The 15,380-nt window shown below is 54.6% G+C and overlaps 1 protein-coding gene and 1 long non-coding RNA gene across 2 annotated transcripts in view; one reads left to right on the top strand and one right to left on the bottom strand.

Annotated features, from left to right (window-relative positions):
- RTN4R (reticulon 4 receptor) overlaps positions 1-4,070 on the top strand; it is a 98,890-nt gene extending 94,820 nt beyond the window's left edge. Inside the window, exon 2 of the mRNA XM_071445801.1 lies at positions 2,012-4,070. Coding sequence (XP_071301902.1) covers positions 2,012-3,438 — 1,427 coding nt within the window. The 3' untranslated portion in view covers positions 3,439-4,070. The remainder of the gene's footprint in view (positions 1-2,011) is intronic.
- The window catches only part of LOC139598884 (uncharacterized), a 176,086-nt gene that overhangs the window by 99,114 nt on the left and 61,592 nt on the right, over positions 1-15,380 (bottom strand). The window lies entirely within an intron of this gene.

The following is a 15,380-nucleotide window of genomic DNA, read 5'->3' as shown; positions in this document are numbered from 1 at the left end:
AGCTGTCTCCTTTTACCGTGCTTCATGCAATGGGACGTGACACGTCAAAACATGACAAGGCAGCCAAAATGTGTCACAACACTGCACTCAAACTCTGCCTTGCAGGGTTGCTCAGCAGCTGATAGCATCAGGCTCCAATTATCTCTGCATGCTGAGCTGGGGTTTTTATCCCTTGTGGAATATGATATATGGGAGTCTCCTGCCTGTATTGGACTATTGGATCGCATCAGATTTATTAACCACACATGGTGAATTGTTCTGACCAGACTGACACCCAAAGTTGGGATCCTGGCCTGTTCTTGCAGGAAGGAGACTTTCCCACCTCAGCTTTTCCAATTGTTATTCCTTCAGTGAAGATTTGGTGATGTTTCTGTGTGATTAAAATCTGTTATTGTTGGTGTTTGACGTGGTTCCATTGGCCACGTCAGCACCTGCCAGGCTCTAAGGGAGGTGCAGCCACTGCCTTCAGATTCCCCCTGGGAATTTGCAAGGCTGGATTTGGCTCCAGTCTCCCCAGTTCATCCCATTCTGCTCCTCTGGGCTTTCCTGTCTGGCTTTTTGCACTCTGCTTTTCCACCTTACTTTGTAATGAGGCAACAACATTCTGGAACAATGTTTTGAGTTCTTCAAAGGGAAAACCCTCCCACAAAAGAGGCAAAACCCTCCTATAAGAGAGGCAAAGCTGGAGATTCCCAGCGGTGGGAATGGGGACGTGTCCTTTGGCCAGAGGTGCTGTGATGAGTTGGGAAGGAGTCACAGTGTCCCTGTTCACATGGGGCATTCCCAAATGGAGCCTCCCGCTGCTCTGGCTGCTTTCCATTCATTTTATCTCCCGTTTGAAGGAATCAGACTAATTACTGGCTGCTAATTGCTGGGAAAGCAGTGCTGGCACTGCCTCCCTTCCCACCAGCAGCAGGGAACAGCCTGGCTCTCCTCAGGCCTCTCAGCGGGACCTTCAGGGACCCCCGAGGTCCCTTTGGAGGAGGTGCTGCTGTGTCCATCCCCTCCCTCCCTCCAGGCTCATTTCCAGCTCCCAGCTGGGGAATTTGGTGACCCAAAATGCTTCCCTGGGATTCCAGTGCATCCCAACTCCTGGGGAAGTGGGTGAACATCACCAGGAAAAAAATTGTTCCTCTCTGGGGTTTCCCAGCCCTGTGGGGCTGCAAGCATGCTTGGGACACATGGAATCTGTTCCTGCCTTGCACACTTGGTGGGATCCCTGAAGGAAGCCTTGCAAGTGACTTTTTCCTACAACAGCACAATGGAAAATCCTGCTGTTTCCTCCTCTTCCTCAGTGGCTGCACAGGTTCAAAGGAAAAAAATATGGGGAGAGAGGAAGGAGGAATATGTGGCTTAAAGTTTTGAGCAGGAGAAGGAAAGGATCCTTTTGGCCCTGAGACTTCTCCAGGCAGGTCTGACCTGAAAGTTATTCTGGGAATGTCTCACAGTTATTTCTCCCAGGAGATCAAATCAGTCCAAAATTATTTGTGGAAAGTCACAGTCATGTTTTGAAAGCAGTGTGGGGACACCTGCTTGTTTGGAAGAGTTGTTCTGTGACCCTGCAAAGTGAGGAGCTGGTGGCACTGCTGGGATGGGATTTGGGGTTTCCTGGTACATCCCAGGTGCTTTTCCAGGGGCTGAGCTGTGCCAGGTGTGCCCATGGCAGAGGGAAATGCCCCAGAATTTGGTCCCTTTGCTCACAGGTAAGATCTTGGGAACAGGGCTGGTGTTGGATGTGCAAATCCAAAGCCCTGATCCCACACTTTCACCTCCTGAGGGTGCAGGGCAGAGGAGGCACTGGGACTCCATCTCTACAAGTGTACACTGATTTAAGCTCTTGAGCTGAGTGGCAGAATCCCATTTTTAATCCTACATTTTAATCACTGGCTGCCCTGGCATCTGTTTGTGGTTGGTGGTGCCACACTCGGAGGGGGAATTTCAGGCTTCTCTGCCAGGAGAAGCGCTCTCCATGACCCTGCCTAATCCCCACCCTATTTCTGTCCTTCCTCAGGAAGCAAACTGCTGATTTTGGTGCTTTGCTTGAACATCCCATCAGAAGTGGAGTCCTGCCCCGGGGCGTGTGTATGCTACAGTGAACCCAAGATCACCATCAGCTGCCAGCAGCAGGGGCTGACAGCCATCCCCACGGAGATCCCCATCCAGAGCCAGCGCATCTTCCTGCACAACAACCGCATCACCCTGGTGAGGGCCACCAGCTTCACCTCGTGCCGCAACATGACCATCCTGTGGATCCACTCCAACAACATCAGCCTCATCGAGCCCGGAGCCTTCTACGGGCTCACCAAGCTGGAGGAGCTGGACCTCAGCGACAACACGAACCTGAAATCCATCAACCCCGTCACCTTCCGGGGGCTCGTGCACCTCCACACCCTCCACCTGGATCGCTGCGGGCTCCTGGAGCTCTCCACAGGGCTTTTCCGAGGGTTGTTCTCCTTGCAGTACCTCTACCTTCAGGATAATAACCTCCAGATCCTGCTGGACGACACCTTCATCGACCTGGCGAACCTCACGTACCTGTTTTTGCACGGGAACAAGATCAAGAGCCTGTCGGAGAACGTCTTCCGCGGGCTGATCAACCTGGACCGGCTGCTGCTGCACCAGAACAGGGTGAGCGTGGTGCACCGGCGCGCCTTCCACGACCTGGGCAAGGTGATGACCTTGTACCTGTTCAACAACAACCTGACCGTGCTCACGGGGGACACCATGGCCCCCCTGGTGTCCCTGCAGTACCTGCGCCTCAACGGCAACCAGTGGATCTGCGACTGCCAGGCCCGCTCGCTCTGGAATTGGTTTAAGCAGTTCAAGGGCTCCTCCTCGGAGCTGGAGTGCCACCTGCCCCCTCGCCTGGCGGGGCGGGACCTGAAGCGGCTGCAGAGCTCGGAGCTGGACAGCTGCGTGGACTCCTTCAACCAGATCCGCACCAGCGTCTTCAGCACCAAAACCAGGTCGGGGAAGCTCCCGACGGGGCTGCCCCCGCTGGGCTCCCACGACGGCTCCTCCAAGTGCTGCCAGCCAGAGATGGACAAGTCCTTTATTTACGAGGCCAAGGGCAAGGCAGGGCCCTCCTCCCACAGCAGCCGCTCATCCAACAACCACCTCAAGGAGAAGGAGAACATGTCCAGGCCCAAGTACATGGAGACGGACCGTTCCAAAAATGGCAGCAACAAGCAGATAAACGATTCCCCCTTTGGGACCTTCCCCAGCATTGTAGACCCTCCTTTGACCAAGTTGAGACCCGAATTTCTAGAGCCTATTGAACCTTCCACAGTCCCAACCAAAAAGAGGCAGGGCTGCTCTAAAAAGAACAGATCAAAGGCCCAGTGCCGCCTCACCCAGCAGGGGAACAGCTCCACGTTACAGCTCAGCCTAAGCCTTTTGATTCCCCCCTTGGTGTGGAGCTTACTGTTATTCTGCTAAAATTAACTCTTTTCCTGGGTTGATGACACTTTAATACTCGACTTTTGCTGACCTCCATAAATGTTGCAAACAAAAGCAGGACTCCCATCCACCCTGAGAAAGCTTTGTTACACAAAACTTAACTGGATGCCTTTATTAAAACAAACAAACAAACAAACAAAAACAAAACAAAACAAAAAAGACAAATACTGAGATGTACATAATTTATTTGTCCTGAAACCTGTGAATTATACCTTTGGTCTTCGGAACTGCACTTGCCCACAAAGCAGCTTTTGCTACAGCAGATGGTAAAGAAATATGGTTTATTTACAGGAAAAAAAAAAAAAAAAGAAGTGTAAGAAATGCTCTGAAAAGAATGTCTAAAATCTGTTTGTAACTCACCATCTCACTGAACAGTGTTGCAGGTTCCCATTTGCAGAGGTAATGGATTTGATGCTGTTTTAATCCTATGTTGATGACTCTTGCAGTTTTTCCGTCTCCATTCCATCCTTCACACCACGTTTACAGGCAGCATTTGTTAAAGAATGCTGCCTGCCCCTTCACAAGATTGCAGTATATATAGATATGCATTTTATTTTACTTGTGTACAAGTATACAAAAAAACCTATAAAATAAAGATTTCTTTTTCCTAAGTGGTTGTCATCTGCGAGGGGTGAAGGACTGGGAGCAGCTGAAAAGCTGAAGATTTAAAAGGATGTGGAGTGTGATCTGAGCGTTTAACACCACAGTGATAAATAAGGCATTTTTGGATGGTTATGCAACCTATGACTGGTGCCAGCAAAGGGTTTGGTTGTGTGAAACATGCCCTGCTCATGCTCCTGTTTCCCTGCAAACTGTCCCACCTCCTCCCAGCATCACTCAGGTTCCAGAATGATCAGAAGAGCAGGAAATGCTGGCCCAGCCCCTCAGAGCTGGGGTAGAGGAATGTCAGAAACAATCCCAGGATTTGGGCAGGGCCATTTTTCTCCTGCTCTGCACAGATGGGCTCAGCTCTGTGGTAGGGCCTGAGTGGAGCAGCACTGGGATTTAGGGAATAGGGGGGTTCTCCCCAGAAACACAGGGCCTGGCAGCTCAGATGCCCATCCCTGGAGTCACTGTGCCACTGGCTTCATCTCCAGGGTGACCTTGGGATGCTGAGAAAATAAACCATTGCTGTCCATGTGCAGTGGATGCCACCCCATGGGACCCAGTGGGCCATAAAGTGGAGCTGGCTGTGCCCCCCTGGCACTGCAGCCACCCCTGGGCCAGGCTAGGAAGGGTTGGGCACAGAGCTTATCAGGAGGCTGCTTTTCTTTATCAAAGCACAGAGATTGTCCTGTGCCCCTCTCTCCTGCTGGCTTTGGAGGTCTCTGAAGGCAGGAGCAGTCCATCACACACAGCTGCCAGGGGATGGGGGCCAGAGAAGGGCAGTGCCACAGTGCCAAGGGAATGTGCACTCCAGGGTTATGTGTGGAAGTCAGACTGGGGGGCTCCAGGTTGCACCATCCCTTGGGGTTCCCAGCACTGAGACTGGTGCTGAGCTTCCCAGAAGGAGTGAGGCATTGCCAGCCAGGAGTGAAGGCCATCAGCAGGCCCATGGCTTCCTTCCAGCCTTGTCCTAGGCCTGGTGGCTCAGGAGGAGGGAGCAGATACCGTGAGGAGGAGCAGGAGGATGCTTGGATGGCTGATCTCCAACCTGGGGATGCTGTGGGGCAGGGCCTGTGCCCCACTCTGGGGTGCTGCTGGCTCTTCCCTCCTCTGCCACAGCCAGTTCCCACCTGGGTGAGTGCCAGGGAGTGCCCAAAGTGCTGCAGTTGTGATCTGTCTCCAAATCCATCCCTGGGGCTGCCAAAAAGGTGTGGCACAGACCCCTGGCAGTGAACATCTCCCTCGTGTCACCACAATGGGGACAGGCCTGTCTCTGCCAGCTGGGCTGGAGCTGCTGTGCAGGACAGCCCTGGGATCCCAGCAGATCCCATTCCTGCCAGCCCAGCTCCATGACCCAGCCTCTGCAGAGGCTCCAGGTGTGTTTGGGTGCAAATTCATGGTCCTGCCAGAAGGATGGAGCAGGAAATCAGTGCCTGTGCTGGGACAGTGCCAGATGAGCTGGCCAGCCCTGCCAGCCCTGCTGTGTGTGCCCAGTTTGGGCTGCACTTGCTCACACTCACAGGCCACTGACTGGGACCTCCCCAGCCCCCTCCTGCCATTCCTGCTCGGATCTGTCCCATCATGCCAGCATGGAAGGATTTCCCAAGGTCCTGCACTCTCTGCCTCATCCCAAAAAGCACCATCGAGACTCTTGAAGGACTCAAACCTACACTGGAATCTGAAGCTCAGGAGCAGAGAGCAGCTTGGTCAGCAGTGCCCCAAAAGCCCATGGAAAAGCTGGAATATCTGCTGAATGCTGTGACATGGAACCTCCTGTTTGGGTCATAGGCTCAGTGTGACTCCCTTGTACAGCAATTAGTGAGTCTTGTGGTCCAAATTCCTGCTCCTTGGACACGAGGAAAACTGAGCAGGTGGCAAAAATTCAGGATGAATCTGGAAGGAAAAAATTGAGAAAAAAGAGACCATTGTGGCTTTCCCCCAGCAGCTGAAGGGCAGAGCTGGGAGCTGGGCTTGCCCTGCCCAAAGCAGGGTCCTGGGCAGTTGGGCTCCCTGTGGACAATGCAAAGCAGACAAGGAATTCCTGTCACTCATCCTGAATGGAGCAGGAGCTGCTCTCTGCCAACCCAGTGACACCATTCCTGCTTTCTAGAGCTCGGCTCTGCTGTGCTTTCAGTGGCTCCTAGGACTATACATTGGCCACAAGCCCAGGAGAGTCCCTCGTGCTAATTTCCTAGATTTCCTGCTGTCCAGATGCCAATTCTGTGTTTACAGCCATTGAAATGACAAATATTGGAGAAGGGGATGCAGTGGGCAGGAGGAATTCCCATAAAAGCTTGGTGTTCCAGAGGCTGAGCCCTGGTATTGGTGAGGTAGGAAAGGAACTCAAATGAAGGGAGTTTCACCGCTGCTTTGTGCTTTGCTGGGGTTGGCACAATTCTTTCAGGTATTCCCAGATTTATTTTACACTCAGATGTCGCTGAGGTGAGTGGGATTCACCCAGCAGGGCTCAGGACCTCGTTGGCTGTTCCCCATCTCAGGATCCTTCCTCTCCCTTCCTTTCTCACTGTGCAAGTCACACTCAATTTTCTGCTCCTGTCACTGATGCCAGCAATGAAATCAGAGACAAAGGCAGCAGCAAAGAGCCAGGAGGGATGGGATCCCTGGGAAGAATGGGCTCCTCATCACCAGCAGAGAGCTGCAGCACTCAGCACCCACTGTCCCCTGGCACTGCTGAAGAGCAGCCACACCACAGGCCCTCAGGCAGTGCTGGGAACACACCGTGTTCATCCTTAATTCTCCAGAATTTGTCTCCATGGATTGCTGGCTGGTAGTTCCAAGCAGGAGGAGAAGCAGAAGAGAAACCCTTCTTCCAGGCTTTTAGGTCCATCTGGAAGGACAACCCAAGCTGGCAAGGACACGATTGTGCCCCTCCTTGTTGTGGTCACATGGAAGGGTGTTTATCTCCACCCCTCCCTCCCCCTTCCCATCCTCAGCACGGGGATGGGGCTGTTCCTCTGCCTGTGGATGGGGAAGTGGATTCCAAAGGCCTGTGCAGGTGGGATTTGGCCCATCCTGAATGGGGTCCCTGGCACACAGGTGTGGTGACCCCATCTCTGCTGCCAAGCTACAACACCTGATGTGGGCAGGAATTATGGAGAGGAATTTCATCCAACTGGTTTTGAAAGATTTTCTTTTCTTTTGCTAATGGATGAATGTGATTCACTGGGATGAAATCTTCATGGAGGGATGCTGTGCCTCTGATGTCATTTCCATCAGAGAGACCTTTCCCATCAAAGCTGGAGACAAGAGAGGGATAATGCAACGTGGAAGAAGCCCCCTGATGGCCTGGTTCAGCAGATGTCCTGGCCATGGATCAGGAAGGACTGAGCTGCTCTGACACCTGTGGCTCAGGCAGTTCAAGTACAAGCTGTGTGCTCCTGAGGATCGCTCCCTGTTTCTGTCCAGAGCCCCTCCAAGCCTTTGGAATATGAGCACTCTGAGTGTGGGCAGTGACAGAGCCCCATGGGGCTGGAGCTCGTGGCTGCAGCTGCTGAGTGAGCCCTGCTGGAACAGCCAGCAGGGGACTGGGAGAGACCAGGAGCAGGACAGGGGCAGCCAGAGGGATCATGGGCAGGCAACTGGGGCACAGCCTCTGTCCACTGCCCACAGCAGGCTGTGTCCCCAGCAGTGTTCCAGGCATTTTGCTCCATGCAGAATGACAGAATCATGGAATATGCTGAGCTGGATAGGACAAGGATCATGGAGTCCCCCCAGCCCTGCCCAGACCCCCAACAATCCCACCCTGTCCATCCCTGGCAGTGCTGCCCAAAGGCTCCTGGAGCTCTGGCAGCCTCGGGGCTGTGCCCATTCCCTGGGCAGCCTGGGCAGTGCCAGCACCCTCTGGGGGAAGAACCTTGCCCTGAGCTCAGCCTGAGCTGCCCTGGCCCAGCCCCAGCCATGCCCTGGCTCCTGTCCTGCTCCCCTCGGTGCCTGCTCTGGTGGTGTCTCTTACCTTCAGACTTAAGCAATCCACAGCTGCCTCAGATGTGTTTGTTTCCCACTTCCCTCTCTTCCCCTGGATGTGGGTTGAGCTGCCTTTGCCTCTCCTGCCCTTCCCCTGGGACAGGGAGCTCCCATTTCTGAGCTGTTCCCCCCAACAACACCACTGGGGCTCAGCTCAGCTTCTTGAGCTGAAATCAGCTCCTTAACAAAGCATGTCTGAATCCTGCTTAGCTGCCAAAGGGTCTGGAGACCCTTTCCCCAGGCTTTTCTCATCTGAGGCTGGAGTCTCCCCACTCCTCCTTGGAGTTGGGGAACCAAAGGAAAAACCCCAAATCCCACAAGAATGAGGAGAGCACTGAGAGCTGTGTCAGGGTGCTCCTGTCCTCACCTGTGCATGGGGACACCTGGGCTGCAGGCAGGTGGCATCTCTGCTCCATCCTTCCCCAAAAGAAGGTCCTGGGGCAGATTCCCAGCTGCCTGTGGCTCCCCACAGGGATGAGATCTCTGCTCCTAAAGAGATTCCCCATAACCCTGTGAGCAAGCTGTGTTTCCACATCTCTGCTCTGACACGGAGCAGATTATTCGAGCTGCTGAGTTTTGCTCCAAACAAACATGATGCATAGAAATAATAAAGGCTGGAATGGTTTTTAATTCCAAGCTGTGTTTCTGGATTAGTTCCCCATCATTAGGCAGTCAGGGAGTAGAGTTTTTGCTGTTCTGCCTCCTTCTCAAAATCAGGAAGGGGTAAAAAAATCCCAGTATCATTGAGAGCTGGGGGTGGGCAGGAGAGCAGAGAGCAGGCAGGAGAGACTGGAGTTTTTTTAGGGATGATATCGGACCACGGTGCATCATTGCTGGTGGGAAGCTCTGGAGACAGCAGGAATTCTGCCTACAACCATGGTGAGGGCAAGAAATCTGTGAAAACCTTTCTTATAAATCCAAAGTCAAACATTTGAGTCTGGCTCGGGCCAGAAACTCTAATTAGAGCCCCCTTGATTTGTGCCATAAGTAGGACACTGCAGGGGGAACTGCTGAGGCAGGTGAGACTTATTGGAATTGCATCCCAGGGTATCTATAAATAGGGATAACAGAGGCTGGGCAAAAAGAGGCACAATGAGAATAACGGTGCACCCTGCCCACTCACTGAAGGATGAGGCACTTCAGATCTCAGAGTGACCCACCTTCCGTGCCGGTGGAGAGACTTGTTCTAGGTCAGCAGGTACCAAAACGGCCCAGCTGTCATCAAGCACAAAACCAGGGCCGTTTTTTGGGATGAAATCATCGCTTTTGATAGCCTGCTGCACTCCACATGGCAGCGACACGGGCGCTGCTCGCATGACTCACGGGCTGGGCTCCTGCGCAGCCTCTCGCGGGTGGGCGGCTCCATCTGCCCAAATTTACTGGAGTCAGGGTCCTCCTGCAGGGCCTCCTTGGGGCAGGGTCCATCTGCCTGGATTTCCTGGAGTCAGGGTCCTCCTGCAGGGCCTTACTGGAGTCAGGGTCCTCCTGCAGGGCCTCCTTGGGGCAGGGTCCATCTGCCCGGATTTCCTGGAGTCAGGGTCCTCCTGCAGGGCCTTACTGGAGTCAGGGTCCTCCTGCAGGGCCTCCTTGGGGCAGGGTCCATCTGCCTGGATTTACTGGAGTCAGGGTCCTCCTGCATGGATTTACTGGAGTCAGGGTCCTCCTGCAGGGGTTTACTGGTGTCAGAGTCCTCCTGCAGGGCCTTACTGATCCCAGTGTCCTCCTGCAGAAGTTTACTGGAGTCAGGGACCATCTGAAGGGGTTTACTGGAGTCGGGGTCCTCCTGCAGGGCCTTACTGGTGTGAGAGTCCATCTGCAGCACTTTAGTGGTGTCAGTGTCCATCTGTACAGATTTACTGGAGTCAGGGTCCATCTGCACACATTTACTGGTCCCAGTGTCCACCTGCAGGGCCTTACTGGTGTCAGGTTCCACCCTCATGGGGTTTATTTGTGGCCAGTTCCACCCTCAGGGGTTGATGTGTGCCAGGACCCACCCGCAGTGGTGAGCTCTGGGTCTGGCTGTGGGCAGTGCTTTGCTGACTGCTCAGTTCCTCTCTGCTGCTGTGGCTGGGGCTGGGTTCCACCTGCATTTGCTGTTCTGTGGCTGGTCTGGAGTGTTATCCCTGGAATTTCAACGAGGGTTGAACAACTGCAGAGTCTGGTGTGAGGAAGGAGGGCCAGACTTTTCCGTGGGAGTGGGGAGCTCACGGTTTTGAAGCAGTGAGGCTGCACCTCTGGGGTGGTGCTGGTTGCTGGGGTTTAAACTGGAATTCCTGCAGCTCCCTGCTAAGCTGGGACATCCTGCTCTGCTTTCTGCTCCAGCCTCTCCAGTGCAGGTTCTTCTTCTCACCTCTGGAGAAGCAGCAGGAGTTCCCTGGCACGGGCAGCAGGAGCACAGCAGTGATCCAGGGAACCTTTGCATGTCTCAGGAGCACCTATCACCAGGTGCCCAACAGGCTGGGGACCCCCCTGCTGCCCTGGGCAGGGGCTGTGCTGGGCTTTCCTGTGCCCATGGCTGCCAGGAGGGGCCCAGCACCTTCCTTCCACAGCACCCACCATGGGCAGTGCCCCCAGACCCTCTGAGCCCTGGGGCACAGCCAGGGAGATGCTGCAGCCCCCAGCAGTGTCACCTGAGCTCGGTGACACCACAGGTGTGTCCTTCAGTCCCTTGCCAGGGCCGGCTGGGTGCGTGGGCTGGCTCTGCAGACACATCCAGGCAGCAGGAGAAGGGCAGGGCGCTGGGCTGCTCGCTGCTGTCACCAGAGCCCAGCCCTGGAGTGGCTGCCTGAGGACTCGCATTGAGCTGCACGCTGCTAAATAAGGGCAGAGCTGCTCTTTTCTCCCCGGCGTTTCCATTCAAACCACAACAACAATGGAATATTTATGAGCTGTTTGCAGAAATGTCAAGAAGAGCCAGCAGTTGTATGAACACCCTCTCGGAGCAGTGGGCTGGGAGAGTTACCCTGTGTGATTCTTGCTCTGAGTGCTGCGTGGAATGGTTACAAACCCCTGTGACATTCCCGTGTCCTCACAGCCAGACAGGAATTGATCCCCATCACTCCACAGGAGCATCCCCACGCTCTCCCCAGCCAGCACTGGGCCCTGGGGGCTCTGCCTGCCCAGGAGGGCTCCCAGGAGGTGCAGGAGGCTGGGCAGCAGCAGCTCCTCAGCCCTGCCAGGCGGTCGCACCACTTCCAGGCTCACTTCAAGGCTCCGGGACTAAATGTTCCCGTTGGCTTTGGGCAGTAAAAGCTGGAATTCTAACGAGGTTTCAGAGCCAGACTGTTACATTCTGTATTTCACTAAATGCCTTTTCTTTGCTCTTTTCCTGCCTTGCTGCCAGACTGACCTTGCTGGGATGTGGGGACGAAGGAGAAGCAACTTGAAGTCTGGGAATGCATTCCCACACACACCCTGATCTCTGTGAATTTGGGGTGGGAGTGGAAAAAAGCAGGATGTTTAACTTTTCTCTGTATGTTTTAATTTGTGTGTCACTTTTAGGAATTTTCCAACAATTCCAGCTTTTCTCTGTGTGTTTTCATTTCTGTCACTTTTAGGAATTTTCCAACAATTCCAGCTTACCAGAGGTGTTGAATCCCAGCTTTCTCCACTCTCCATGAGGGTAAGTTCTAAATTGTTGGTTTGGTAGGACCTGAGAGGTGCTTTGACCACATTGCTCTTGGCCAACTCTTGTCAACTGGAGGGGTCAGGAATATTTAGGTGATGTCAGAGGACTCTTCAGTTTTTGATTTGTTCTCTCCCTTGGAATATATTCTTTATTTCCAGCAGATCTGTGGGCTTTAAACAACCTATGAGATGATTTCCAGCCACTGGGGGAAGCAGAGCCATCCCAGAAGGAATGGAGGTTTTGTAGGATCACAGAATATCCTGAGTTGAAAGGTGCCCACAAGGATCATCAGTGCAACTCCTGGCCCTGCACAGACACCCCAAGAAGCCCAGCCTGGTCCTGGCTTTCTGGGAGAAAATATTTGGGAGAAAAAGTGGCCAGAGGGTTCAGGGAAGGAGCAAAGTGACCCTCAGCAGCCCTGCTTTCCCTTGCGTTGGTGGTGCAGCTCCTGCCTTGCCAGGGCCCGGCTCTGACTCTGGGTGCTCCTGGTCCTGGCCAGCTTGATTCAGTGTCTCCACCCAAACCCTGGGCCCAGGAGCTCCAGTTTTGTCCAGCCTGGTGCCTCCAGGCCATACTGGGGAGTGCAGCTCTGCACTGGCCATTGCCCTGTCTCTCCTGGCTTCTCCATGGACTGATTTCATGGCTTCCCCTTGCAGCTCTCTGGGCTCCTGGCTGGCCCTGGCCACCATCCCTTGATTTGCTCCCTCACCCAGGGCCTGTGGGAAAAGCTGTGGCTGGAGGGGCCTTTTCCAGTTGTGGCATTCTAATCCTGGCCTTCCCTGAGGGAGCAGCTGCTCCTGCTGCTCCCTGACACATCCCAAACCTCTCAGGATCCAGCTCAGAATGGGTGAGCAGAACAAAAAGCCACCCAGGTGGCCAAAAACTTGTCTGAAATGGCCTTAGCTTTGTCCAGAGCTGCTAAATTCTGCTGCTTGCAAAACCTTTTGTGGTGCTGGAACAATGCATGTGTGTATAAGGAGAATCTAGGCAAGATTTCTACTTTCCAGTTATTTTTGGTTTGCTTGGAAAAAAATGAGGAGGAGAGTGGGCTCCAAACCACGTTCCAAAGGCTGGAAAGGAAGCATCTGGTGTGCCCAGGGGTTGTCATAGTGAAGATGAGTGACACATAATAATGATGAATCCAGAAACTTTCACCTTGATTTCCCTGCCTGGTGGAGCTTTGAAGTGAGCCTCTAATATTATGTTAGCAGTTTATTGTGTGTGCTTCATTAAAAATACATCACAGGCCTCTCGGAGCTGGAAGGGACGCAAATTAGGTCAGCGAGTCCAGGCTCCTGCTGCTCTGCCAGGGCTCTGATCCTGCTAATGACTCCAGCCCAGCCCTGGCAGGTGCTCGTGTGCTGCCAATTCCAGCTCTGGGCTGACAGGGAAAACACGATTTCACTCTTTAAAACGTTCAGTTCTTGTTAAAAGGGGTTTGTTTCATGTTCCCTGCCTGGCCAGTGTTTGAGTGTGAGGGGGCAGCTCTGCCCCAGCCCTGAATCCCCCCCTGAGCCTGGGCTGAGCCCTGGGGTGGGCAGCAGGGGAGGGGGGATTCTGCCCCTCTGCCCCACCCAGGTGAGACCCCACCTGCAGAGCTGCCCCAGCCCTGGGTCCAGCACAGCAGGGACCTGGAGCTGCTGGGGAGAGCCCAGAGGAAGCCACAGAGATGCACTGAGGGCTGGAGCCAGGCTGGGAGAGCTGGGGGTGCTCACCTGGAGAGGGGAAGGCTCCAGGGAGAGCTGAGATGTGCTGCAGCTCCCTCTGTGCTTTCAGCCAGGCAGAAGCAGGCTCTGGATTCAGCCCTGGAGCAGGGCAGGTGTTGGGGTGTGACATGGAGCTGCTCTCCTGTGGGACATCTCCTCCAGGCTGGAAGCACTTTGGTGGAGGAGTGAATCCAGGAATGTGGCTGTGGCAGTCCTTCCTTGTGGCTTGGCCCCAGCCCTGCTGTTCCCTTGGTCACTCCTTTGGGATATAGTGCAGGTTTAGGTGCCTCAGCACCACCAAGGGAACAAGAATCCCTTTGTTCTGAGTTCTGTGATACCAGAGATGAAGGGTTTGCCTCCAGCTCTTCATCACTCTGAGCTGGAGGACATGAGGGACTGAGGAACCCCAGGGCTTGCTGCCACCCCAGTGTCCTTCTGGGCTGACTCTGGAGGGTGAAACTCTTTGGTCAGTGGCACCACAGCATCACCCATTTCGTGTCTAGCCTGGGCTGCTGGTGCTGTGACTGAGCCCAGGGTTAGGTGGCACATTGGTGAGAAATTCCTGCCTGGCAGGGTGGGCAGGCCCTGGCACAGGTGCCCAGAGCAGCTGGGGCTGCCCCTGGATCCCTGGCAGTGCCCAAGGCCAGGCTGGACATTGGGGCTGGGAGCAGCCTGGGACAGTGGGAGGTGTCCCTGCCATGGCAGAGGTGGCACTGGATGGGCTGTAAGGCCTTTTCCAACCCAAACCAGGCTGGGATTCTGTGATTCTGTGACCCACCAACTCCATCAGCTCTCCTGTGGGCATCCAGGGAATCCAGGCACCAAGGTCTGCACCTGGAGCTGTGGGTCCTCCTGATGTGGGTCTGGACCTCAGCAACCTTGGAGAAGCATCTGAGGTGTGACTCAGGGCAGAACAATCTGACCCAGAGTTTTCTGCCCCTGGAATAAGGTTTGGCTGGGGTCAGTGTGGGGCTGGCACCGCTGGGGAGAAACAGAGCAGGTCTGCAGGACAGGCACCAGTGGGGTTTGCCCTGAGGGACCATCACAGCCCAGAGCTGTTGTCTCTGCTCTGAGGGCCATGAGCAGGGCCTGATCCTGTGGGGAGCTCAGAGCCCCTGAGAGCCCAGGGACCCCTGACTCTCACCTGCCTGGCAAGCCCCAGCACCCCGAGGTGTCTAGCCTGGGCTCCGTGGCAGAGGACACTCATTCCAGCTCGAGGATGCTGCTGTTTTCCACTCTGGCTCCCCGGGGGAAGGACAGCACAGCCCTTCATTAGCTGTAATGAGTGTCTGTCTGTCTTGGGCTGGGGCCACGGGCTCTGGGCTCTGCTGAGCAGCCCGGCCTGACCTAGAAAAACCCTTAATGTGGTGTTGGTTCTGCAAGGGGCAAGGCTCTTCTCCAATCACCAGCCCCATCCTTCAGCAGCAGAGCCACTGCAGCCCAGTTAACTGAATTAGGAAATCACCACGCCGAGCTGTTTGCAGGCTGGGTGTAATGGCTGTAGACAGGAGACAATAACACGGAAACAAAGGGCACAAAGGGCTGTGATGGGGTAACCGGCATCCCCTGCACCCCCAGGCCGTGGCCAAGCCCTGCTGCTCCATGGGGCTCTCTCCTTCCCACCGAGCCCCTCTCCCAGGGGCTCTTTCTTTGTCATCTCTCAGCCTCAGAGAAACTCTCACATTTCCAAAGCATTTCAGCTGGAGAGGGGGCATGGTGGGGTTGTGTTTTTTGGGGAGTTTTTTTGCTTTTTTTTTTTCTTTCCCCAAGAACCTTATTTTGAGGCTGTCTTCCCCCCTCTCCCCTCTGCTGGTCTCCCAAAGTAGACCAGCTCCAGGTCTGCTTTGCCTTGTGTTGCCCACTGGAGATGTCGGAGCTGCCCCCGAGGGGATGGAGCCCAGGTGCTGTGTTGCACATCCCTGGAGGTTCCCCAGGGAATGGGGTCAGCCCCTGGAAGGTTTGGGAAGCTGTTCCTTTAGGGCTCCTGGGGCCCTTCC

Source organism: Agelaius tricolor, unplaced genomic scaffold (assembly GCF_023055355.1).
Source record: "Agelaius tricolor isolate 1412-34295 unplaced genomic scaffold, bAgeTri1.0.p SCAF_20, whole genome shotgun sequence".
NCBI classification, from domain to species: domain Eukaryota; kingdom Metazoa; phylum Chordata; class Aves; order Passeriformes; family Icteridae; genus Agelaius; species Agelaius tricolor.
Note: the sequence above shows the minus strand (reverse complement) of the source record. Positions and strands in the feature narration are given on the sequence as shown.